Below are 11741 nucleotides of genomic sequence, written 5' to 3' on the forward strand. Positions count from 1 at the left end.
TGCGCGGTCATGCGGCACTGTACCCAAATAAAATTTATGTCCTTTTTTTCCCCACAAATAGAGCTTTCATTTGGTGATATTTGATCACCTCTGCGGTTTTTATTTTTTTGTGTGCTATAAACAACAAAAAAACGTCAATTTAAAAAAAATATATATATTTTTAAATTTTTGCTATAATAAATATCCCCAAAATTTATTAAAAATAAAACGATTTTCTTCAGTTTAGGCCGATATGTATTTTTGGTACAAAAAAAACACAATTAGCGTACATTGATTAGTTTGCGCAAAAGACATTGTGGCCGCCGGCAATTCACAGGTCCCTTTATACTCCTGGATACATATAGAGCCCTGACAGGTCCTTTTATACGCCTATATGCATGTATAGAGCCATGACAGACCCTCGTTATACTCCTTTATACATGTATAGAGCCATGACAGGTACTCTTTATACTCCTTTATACATTTATAGAGCCATGACGGGTCCCCTTTAGTTATCATGATATAAAATAATACTTGTGGGGGCCTTTTGGGTGGCGTGATTTTTTTTGCGGGGGTGGGGCGGCATTTCATTCTTGGTCCCAGGCAGCACAATGTCTTGGGCCGGCACTGGGTTCCCCTTTACATCAGAGTCCTCTCCGTACATCAGAGTTCTCAGTATTCCCCCTTAGATCAGTGTTCCCAGAGTTCTCCCTTACAAAGTCTGCAGAGTCCCCCCTTACAGTGTAAAGGAACTTTGTGAGTACAGAAGTAAAAAGGGAACTCTGTGGACTCTGATGTAAAGGGGGACTCTTGCGTTTAACTTAATTTGATTAGAAATGTTATTTAATTGCAAAATATATGTATAGTTAATACTATATAAAAAAAAAGATTTCTGTGCGCCGCTAAAGTGTTCGGGTTTGACTTAAACAAAAAGGTGCAACCCTATTAATAAATAACATCAGAAAAAAAGTTTCAACTTGTAGAGTCTTCACAAATCCTCAAAAATCACAGCAGTGCTCCCCCATAAGAAATGCGCTCACCTCACGCTTCAGTTTGGTGGTCCCCCCCCCCCCCCCCCCCCAAATGAAATCTGGAGACTCCACTAGATGAATGCAGAGAAGAGATGTAGTCATTCACAAATCTGGCTTTACTTTCTGCTGAAAAGAGAGGCGACTGGTTCTTCTTACAATCTCCTTGTTTTGCAAGGGGAGCAGGTAAAAGGGAGGGGCAGGAAATAACTCAGTTGGGCAGCGCCCAGTTCAGGTATGACACTATCCCAGATAATGACAAAACCAGAAAAAAAAATAGTAATATAAAAGTTCACTTTAATAATAACAAATGCACATATTTTTGCAGAAAAAATAACATAAAAATATGTGCATTTATAATTTTTTCCAGCAGTAGCCTGGAAAGCATTGCACTTATGGTCAGTAGATCATGGGTGCAATGTGGGCACCTGTAGACCTGTCCTCTGGCTTTTAGCCCGTACCTCGGTGCAGGTTTTCTGTTTGTAAGCTGGAGGACATGTCAATGAACTACCAGAGCGTTCATCAGTGCCCCTGCAGCCCATTAAAACTACAATCCTGTCAGGCATGGAGGTGTATTTTGTTCATTCATGGGAAACCTTTTCAAAAAGTGACAGCAGGGGTGGGGAGAAGAACCCTTCTGTCACGGGGTCAGGTGGGGGGGGGGGGGGGGGAGGTGCTGGAACATGTTACAGGTTCCGAAGGTTAACTTATCCCTTTAAATGCCTGTGTCACGCCTCAAAGAATGTTAAGCACAACCGCAAATGTTAGATTAGTGGCTAGAAGCCACGTGAATTCCTACTACGCAATAAACTGCAGAAAACAGGTGAAGCCTATGGCTGCGCTGCTTTCAATCCATCCAGTGTAGCCAAGCGCGGGACTTTCGAAGATAAGTAAAACGGGGGCTCGGTGGGGGTCGGTATTGTCGGATGTTTTTTCACCTTAATACATAGGAGTTCACCCGAAAAACAATTTTTAACATTAGATTGACGCTCATTTTGTCAAGGGGAATCGGGTGTTTTTTTTAAATCGAAGCAGTACTTACCGTTTTAGAGAGCGATCTTCTCCGCCGCTTCCGGGTATGGGCTGCGGGACTGGGCATTCCTATTTGATTGACAGGCTTCCGACAGGCTTCCGACGGTCGCATACATCGCGTCACGAGTAGCCGAAAGAAGCCGAACGTCGGTGCGGCTCTATACGGCGCCTGCGCACCGACGTTCGGTTACTTTCGGAAAATCGTGACGCGATGTATGCGACCGTCGGAAGCCTGTCGGAAGCCTGCCAATCAAATAGGAACGCCCAGTCCTGCAGCCCATACCCGGAAGCGGCGGAGAAGATCGCTCTCTAAAACGGTAAGTACTGCTTCGATTTAAAAAAAAACACCCGATTCCCCTTGACAAAATGAGCCTCAATCTAATGTTAAAAATTAAGGGCCAGATTCACATATACTTGCGGCGGCGTAACGTATCGCCTATACGTTACACCGCCGCAAGCCATGTTAAAGCAGGCTTAACTTTACGACGGGAAAAAATTACTAGCGACGACGTAACGAACGCGAAAACCGTTGTGGATCGCCGCAAAAGCTCATTTGCATACCCGACGCAGGAAACTGACGCGAACTCCACCCAGCGGCGGCCGAAGTATTGCAGCCCAAGATCCGAAGGCGTACGAAGCCGTACGCCTGTCGGATCTTAGGGCTATCTGTGCGTAACTGATTCTATGAATCAGTCGCATAGATACACTCAGAGATACGATGGCGTATCAGGAGATACGCCGTCGTATCTCTTCTGTGAATCTGGCTCTAAGTTTATGGGTGAACCTCCACTTTAAGGACCGGCTCACGTATATATACGTCATCACTTTAAAAATGAATATCTGCTGCTGCCACAACCGAGATATCCATATTTAACGTGGCCGGTCCTGTAAACGGTAACGGTGGTCTCCGCGGCGGATTCGCCGCAAGATCACAATTATTGGCGGCGGGAGAGGGGCCCCCCTCCCACTGCTCTCCCGCGCCCTCCGTCGCTTACCGGAGCCGTCGGCAGCGGCGGAGGCGATCGGGTCCTTCACGCTGCTTGGATGGCCCCCACCCGTCTCCATAGTATAGCAGGGCGGAAGCGACGTCAAAACTTCACTTCCGCCCATGCTCCTTAAAGGCAAATTCTTCTGTTGTCATTTTCTTCAAATTACAATTTTTTTTATTTTATTTTTTTATTGCATTTTAGTCAAAATATGGGATCTGAGGTCTTTTTGACCCCAGATCCCATATTTAAGAGGTCCTGTCATGCTTTTTTCTATTACAAGGGATGTTTACATTCCTTGTAATAGGAATAAAAGTGAGCCTTTTTTTTTTTTTTTTACTATGTAAAAATTAATAAAATAAATTAAAATAAAGAAGAAAACCCCCAAAACATTTTTTAGGTCTTTAGACAGGTATCTGCACCCCCTTTCCCCCTGAAAGGTGTCAAATGGGGGGGGGGGTTCCGATGAGCGGAAGTTCCACTTTAGGGTGGAGCTCCGCTTTAAGGTGAAAAAGCATTTACCTTTACAACCCCTTTAAATAGGAATGCAGTCTGCTCACATAATTTCTAATAAAAATATCTTTGCCATGCTGAAGCTTCCCTCCAACCGCTTTGCATATTATTTTATATATACTGTGATTCTGTACTTGCCAAATATTCTGCATAAATCTCCCTCCACTGAGTCTGGCTGCAATCAATTTAACTGTGGGCAGCTAAAGCTGCTGCCTGTTCACTTCCTGGATTTACACAGAGGCACACCTCCAGCTCCCATTAGACCTCTTATGACTCACCCCCCTCCCTTCCTGGCAAACTCTCATGAGAGTGAGAGAGAGAACTGTGCATGATATCATAAGTCTAGGCTTTTTACCAGACAAGAAACAGGAAGTGGGCTGTATAAGGTTTACTGGCAGAAAAAATATATATTTTATTATCCAAAGTTAAAACAACAAGGGGAGAAGATTTAATACATGGGAAGCTGAAAAAATGACTGAAGATCCGCTTTAAAAACAACGCATAAGGTTTAATTCACAAAACTTCAAAAAAAGATATCCTTATTTTTTTTTAAGATAACCCATACACATCCATTGCTTAAAGTGGTTGTAAACCCACCTTGAAAAAAAAAAATAAATACACAGCACCGGCCGGCGACATCACTCCCGCAGTTACTTCCGGGTATCGTGGCTCCGGCGCTGTGATTGGCCGAGCCGCGATGACGTCACTCTCGCGCATGTGCCGGTAACAGCACACTCACTGAAGCAACGGCATGTACATGTGCGCATGTGTCGATTACGTTGGGCACATGCAAATACAGGGGATATCTCCTAAACCATTCAGGTTTAGGAGATATCCAGGGTAGCTACAGGTAAGGCTTATTATAGGCTTACCTGTAGCAAAGTGTGTTGTATGGGTTTACAACCACTTTAAAGCGTTTGTTACCTCAACACTTCATATTCCTGATATGTGCCATGTAATTGTATGAGAAGGTCTCCTGTTCTCTTTGTATTGCTTCCTTTATGTGAAATCCCTGGTGTTTCTGCCAGTCCCTCTGCTTTCCTATTAAAAACTGACCAAACTAAGCAAGAGAGCACAGCGTGATAAGTTCTCTAGCTATGCTGGGAGCTTAGCGTACTCTCCTCCAACGATCAGACATGCCCCCATAGTACAACCATTAACTGGAAAGCCCAGTGTGCTGCTGCTTCTCCTCCCCCAGCTTTTATGCAGCTGAGAACAGAGGGAATGTGATCACTTAGAAAGAAGGGGAAAAAAAGGAGAGAAGGAGGAAGGAAAAAGGCGGAGGGGTGGGGGTGGGGTTTGTACTTTGGCAGTATAAAATGAGGCACAATATAGTGCACAATTATATTTCCCACTTTAAAATCATGGTGCTTCATCACCCCCTTAAAAACAGAAAATAAAATCTTGTCACATTGTGCTTCAAACTGTCAACAAGCAAATCCTAGTAAAAATTTGTACAGTAAGTAGTACAACGGTCTACAAACACACGTTATCAACCCTCTAAGATTGCCTTTATATTTAATTTTATATGGATTGGTATCTTTTTTAGCTTTAGGGCTCATTTAAACCAAAAGCCCTGTTATACCACGGACGCAAGTCTGCGCAGTTAGCCTAGATTCACATGTATGGGGGTGCAGAACTGCATGTAAATTGCATGCTTTCCTGCAGCAAAAAAATAAAATAAACACCTAGGGGGGCCTTTAATGCAGGGCTCGACAAACCCCGGGCGGCAGGTCGCATTTGCGACTAGAATTAGCGGCCTAGCGCCTGGGGCGGCACAGCTGGGGTATCCTGTCTTTGTCGTGCGCAGCCCCCCCCCCCCCCGACGCGATCACATTGGGCCATGCCGGCCGGTAATTGAGGCCGCGGCTTTGCGGCCTACTGCAGTCTAATGCTTCCTTCTGGAATTTGGCACCCTCTTGTGGTGGCCGCTGGTATGACAAGACAGCCAGCAATGCTTCCCTTGCCTGTTTTCACTGCCCGCCCATCTCCTTCTCTTTACTTAGAACCCCCAAACATTATGGGGAAGATCCTCAAAGAAATTACGCCGGCGTATCCACAAAACAAGATACGACGGCATCTGGGTTAGATCCGACAGGCGTACGCCTTAGTACGCCGTCGGATCTTAGATGCAATTTTTCGGCGGCCGCTAGGTGGCGTTTCCGTCGTATTCCGCGTCGAGTATGCAAATTAGCTATTTCCAACTATCACGAATGTACGAGCGGCCGTCGCATTTTTTTTAACGTCGTTTCCGTTCGGCTTTTTCCGGCGTATAGTTAAAGCTGCTATATGGTGGCGTACTCAATGTTAAGTATGTCTGTCGTTCCCGCGGATAATTTTGAAAATTTTACGTCGTTTGCGTAAGTCGTCCGTGAATGGGGTTGGACGCCATTTACGTTCACGTCAAAACCAATGACGTCCTTGCGACGTCATTTAGCGCAATGCACGTCGGGAAATTTTAGGGACGGCGCATGCGCAGTTCGTTCGGCGCGGGGAGGGGCTTCATTTAAATGAAACACGCCCCCTACCCGCCGAATTTGAATTCCGTGCCCTTACGCCATGAGAGATACACTACGCCGCCGTAACTTATGGCGCAAATTCGTTGAGGATTCAAACCACTTCAAAGTAAGTTACAGCGGCGTAGCGTATCTTACATACGCTGCGCCCGGCGCAGATGTATGTGGATCTGCCCCTATATATATATATATATATATATATATATATATATATTTTTTTTTTTTTTTATATTATTCTAACACCCTAGAGAATAAAATGGCAGTCATTGCAATACCTTCTGTCACACCGTATTTGCGCAGCGGTCTTACAAGCGCACTTTTTTGGGAAAAAATACTTGAAAATAAGATAACAGTAAAGTTAGCCCAATTTTTTTTTTTATTGTGAAAGATAATGTTACGCCGAGTAAATTGTTGCCCAACATGTAACGCTTCAAAATTGCGTCCACTCGTGGAATGGCGACAAACCTTTACCCTTTAAAATCTCCATAGGCGACTTTTCAAAAATTCTACAGGTTGCGTGTTTTGAGTTACAGAGGAGGTCTAGGGACAGCATTTTTGCTCCCGCTCTACCAATCGCCGCGATATCTCACATGTGTGGTTTGAACACCGCTTTCATATGCGGGCGCTACTCACGTATGCGTTCGCTTCTGCACGCGAGCTCGGCGGGACGGGGCGCGTTCCTGGCTACTAAGGGCCAGATTCACAAAAGAGATACGACAGCATATCTCCTGATACGCCGTCGTATCTCTGTGTTAGGGCCGTCCTAACTATGCGACTGATTCACAGAATCAGTTACGCATAGTTAGCCCTAAGATCCGACAGGTGTAATTGAATTACACTGTCGGATCTTAAGGATGCAATTCTAGGCCGGCCGCTAGGCGGCGAGGCCATTGCGGCCGGTGTAGAATATGCAAATGAATACTTACGGCGATCCCCGAACATCCAAACGGCCCGTCGATCTAACTGTACGTCGTTTCCGTCGAGTTACGCCGCATAAAATTAGGGCTGAGCCCTAGTTGTCCTAAGCCATGTTAAGTATGGCCGTCGTTCCCGCGTCGAAATTTAAAAATCAACGTTGTTTGCGTAAGACGTCCGTGAATGGCGCTGGATGCCATTTACGTTAACGTCTAAGCAAATGACGTCGGTGCCACGTCATTTAGCGCAATGCACGTCGGGTAATTTACCCGACGGAGCATGCGCAGTACGCTCAGCGCGGGAACGCGCCTAATTTAAATGGTGCCCGCCCCATTTGAATGGGGCGGGCTTGCGCCGAGCGCATTTACGATACACCGCCGCAAGTTTACAGGTAAGTGTTCTGAGAATCAGGCACTTACGCTGTAAACCTGCGGCGGTGTAACGTAAATCACATACGTTACGCTGCCCAGGAGCAACGTAATTATATGTGAATCTGGCCCTATCTTATTTAGCTGGCTCCTAGATTCCAAGCAAATTTGTCAAGCCCTGCTTTAATGTTTCTCTGCGGAGGCAATTTTTTCGAAAAGGTGACAGGACCTTTCACCTGTGTTTCCAGCAGGTACAGCAAGGGGTAACCACAAGTGTGAGCCACGTCTAAAGGAAGCGGCGATGAGATGTTACAAACAAGGTTGCCACGAACACATATTATTTATTTACACAGGTTCTGTGACTGATTAAGGTGGTAATTAAACTCACTTGGTGCCTTATCTGCATTAAATTAGCCTCAGAACCTGTGTAATTCATATATGTTTGGGTTTAACCACTTGCCGATCAGCCGACGCAGTTTTACTGCTCGGCTGGAAAAACAATGTAATGTTATGACGCATTTCCCTGTGGCCACTAGGGGTGCGCGCACACAGATCCCGGTTCTGTCGGGGGAGAAATGACTGATCGTCTGTTCATACATTGTATGAACAGACGATCGGTCATTTCCCCTAGTAAGTCCCATCCCCCTTCAGTTAGAACACAGAGAGGGAACACAGTTAACTCTTTGATCGCCCCCAGTGTTAACCCCTTCCCTGCCAGTGACATTCGTACAGTAATCAATGCATTTTTATAGCACTGATCGCTGTAAAATTGTCAATGTTCCCAAAAATGTGTCAAAAGTGTCCAAACTGTCCGCCATAATGTCGCAGTCCCGATAAAAATTGCAGATCGCCGCCATTACTAGTAAAAAATAAATAATAATAAAAATGCCATAATTCTATCCCCTAATTTGTAGACGCTATTGGCCAGATCCACGTATCTTGGCGCATCTATACGTCCGGCGTAGCGTATCTCAGATACACTACGCCGCCGTAACTTACAGTGTATTTTCCATATCCACAAAGAATTTGCACCGTAAGTTACGGCAGCGTAGTGTAACTGTGTCGGCGTAAGGGTGCGCAATTCAAATGGATAAGATGGGGGCGTGTTTTATGGTAATTCCTATTGACCCCACGTAATCTACGTTTTTTTTTAACGGCACATGCGCCGTCCGTGGGGGTATCCCAGTGCGCATGCTCCAAATGAACCCGCAACAAGCCAATGCTTTCGACGTGAACGTAATTCTACGCAAAGCCCTATTCGCGAACGTTTTACGCAAACGACGTACACGATGGAAAATTTGACGCTAGCCCGACATCCATACTTAACATTGCGTACGCCTCATAGAGCAGGGGTAACGTTACACCGAAAAAAGCCTTACGTAAACAACGTAAAAAAAAGCGCCGGGTGGACGTACGTTTGTGGATTGGTGTATCTAGCTAATTTGCATACTCGACGCGGAAATCGACAGAAGTGCCACCTAGCGGCCAGCGTAAATATGCACCTAAGATCCGACAGCGAACTAAGACGTACGCCAGTCGGATCGAGACCACATTCAGTCGTATCTTGTTTTGTGGATACAAAACAAAGATATGACGGGGCATCTTAGAAATTACGCGGCGTATCAATAGATACGCCGGCGTAATTTCTTTGTGGATCTGGCCCTATAACTTTTGTGCAAACCAATTAATATACGCTTATTGCGATTTTTTTTTTTTACCAAAAATATGTAGAGAAATACATATTGACCTAAACTGAGGAAAACAATTTTTTTTTTTGAAAAAAAATTAAAATAAAATAAATTTGGATATTTTTTTATGGCAAAAAATATAAGATAGTGGGGTAGATTCAGGTAGCAATTGCGTTTGCGTAACCATAGTTACGCAGCGCAATTGCTTACTTGCGCCGGCGTTTCGAATGCTCCTGATTCAGGAACCTCGTTACGCCGACTGCAGCCTAAGATATGACTAGCATAAGGCTCTTATGCCAGTCATATCGTAGGCTGCATTCTTACGATGGCCGCTAGGGGGCGTTCCCGTAGTGGTCAGCGTATAGTATGCAAATTGCATACTAACACCGATTCACAACCCTACGCGAGCCCTGCGTATGCAATTTACGTCGTTTGCGTACGTCAGTTTTTGCGTAAGGCTGCCCCTGCTATTAGCAGGGGCAGCCAATGCTACGTATACCCGTCGTTCCCGAGTCGCGAATTTAAAATTTAACGTCGTTTGCGTAAGTGAATCTTGAATGGCGCTGGACGCCATTCATGTTCACTTTGAAGCAAACGACGTCCCTGCGACGTCATTTGCCGCAATGCACGTCGGGAAAGTTTCCCGACGGAGCATGCGCACTACGTTCGGCGCGGGAACGCGCCTAATTTAAATGATCCACGCCCCCTACGGGATCATTTAAATTACGCGCCCTTACGCCGGGCATTTTTGAGGAGCGCCCACGCAAATTACGTGGCTACTGCTTCGTGAATGAAGCGTAGCGCAGATAATTTGCGGGGCGCAGGGCAAAAACGGGAAGCTGCGCCTCCGTAATAAGTGCGCAGCGGTACCTGAATCAGTGTTTTTTTCAAAATTGTGGCTGTTCTTTTGTTTTATAGCGCAAAAAATAAAAACCGTAGAGGTGATCAAATACCACCAAAAGTAAGCTCTATTTGTGGGGGAAAAAAATGATGCAAATCTTGTTTGGGTACAACGTCGCACGACTGCGCAATTATTAGTTAAAGCGACGCAGTGCCAAATTGTAAAAAGTGCTCTGGTCAGCAAGGGAGTAAAATCTTCCGGGGCTAAAGGGGTTAAAGGGATGAGGTGGCAACCCTAGTTGCAAATGATGCATCATACTGTTTACAACTTTATTGAAATGTCACAAATGACGTTTCATTCATCTTTATTCATCACAATATGCTGCACTGAAAAAAAAAAGGGAAGAAGAAGGGGGGTAGTGCATGTCCCACTTTTTTCAACACCCACCACAGTAGAGTAAATTGAGCTTCTAGGACTGAAGGAAAATTTCCTGGTCTATGTATTAAAACTGCGTTGGGCAAGGCTGCCCAGCGCAAGTCCAATGCATATGGTGTGAAAAAGGCTGTGTTACGTTTAACACCATTAACTGAAAATAAACAGAACATTTGTTGTTTGTTCTGAGCGTGCAGGAAAGTACAAAAGTTATATGAGACTATAAATCATAATAAAAGACAAGTAGGTTCATTTGTGTACAAGGTACAAAAGTACAGCCTGACAGTATACATGTGCTTGTATTAGCTTAACACCAGCAATCACCAGTACTATAAATACAACTTATATATGTAATAAATAAATGTTTTCTTGCAAGATTAATACTTACCCACTCAAGTACCATAAGAAGGTCTGGAAAAGTAGTGAATGTTTTCAATCCTGTTGGCAATGGAGAGATGTCCCCATACACAGGTGGTGAAGTAGTGGATGCCATTGTGTCTATTCTGCTAGCCTGTGAGTTTGAACTAAAGGAGATAGAATATGTTAAAACGTGACTTGTCTAATAGTGCTATTAAGCTGCAATAGGTTGGAAGCTAATTTCTCACGTCTATCCCCACCTTGAAGGGGTGGTTAGTCAACCCCACCACTCCCTTAGCAATTCAGTGCCCTAAGTGATTGTACTGGGATTGTAGAGGAGGAACAAGAATTTCAAGATCTGTATTAGATACCTGACAGGTGTTCTGCTCAGCTGTACAGAGACTGTGGCAAACTGCACCTATATAGTATATTAAATGATACTATATGTTTCTTTTTTTTAGAAATGAAAGAACTCAAAATGTAAAAACATTGCCATAATGTATAGTTTTAACTACAGTATAACCTCCACGCTATGCTTTGTCAGTTTCAAAAGCTCGAAAAGTTACAGATGAACAATCAGCTGACCTTTGAAAGCAGACGTTCAGACCATTTGTTCCTCTTGTCTAAGCAGGATATGTAGCACTGAAGCAGTGGCGGCTGGTGCTCAAAATTTTTGGGGGGGCGTAAACAAAACAAAAAAAAAACAATTGCCGCCTCACTGTGCCCATCAAACACAGCCACTGTGCCCATCAAAGGCAGCCACTGTGCCCATCAAAGGCAGCCACTGTGCCCATCAAAGGCAGCCACTGTGCCATCAATTGTCGCCACCGTGCCATCAATTGTCACCACCGCGCCATCAATTGTCGCCACCGTGCCATCAATTGTCGCCACCGTGCCATCAATTGTCGCCACTGTGCCCACCAAATGCAGCCACTGTGCCATCAATTGTCACCACTAGGGTTGTCCCGATACCACTTTTTTAGGACCGAGTACAAGTACCGATACTTTTTTTCATGTAGTCGCCGATACCGAATACCGATACTTTTTTTAAATGTCATGTGACAGTTTTCAAACCACAATACAGAC

General features: G+C 44.7%; 1 protein-coding gene across 1 annotated transcript in view; it reads right to left on the minus strand.

Annotated features, from left to right (window-relative positions):
• Positions 1–10889, minus strand: part of LOC120937692 (myelin and lymphocyte protein-like) — a 47979-nt gene extending 37090 nt beyond the window's left edge. Inside the window, exon 1 of the mRNA XM_040351107.1 lies at positions 10687–10889. Coding sequence (XP_040207041.1) covers positions 10687–10791 — 105 coding nt within the window. The 5' untranslated portion in view covers positions 10792–10889. The remainder of the gene's footprint in view (positions 1–10686) is intronic.
• Positions 10890–11741: the final 852 nt, after the last annotated feature.

Source organism: Rana temporaria, chromosome 4, assembly GCF_905171775.1.
Source record: "Rana temporaria chromosome 4, aRanTem1.1, whole genome shotgun sequence".
NCBI lineage: Eukaryota > Metazoa > Chordata > Amphibia > Anura > Ranidae > Rana > Rana temporaria.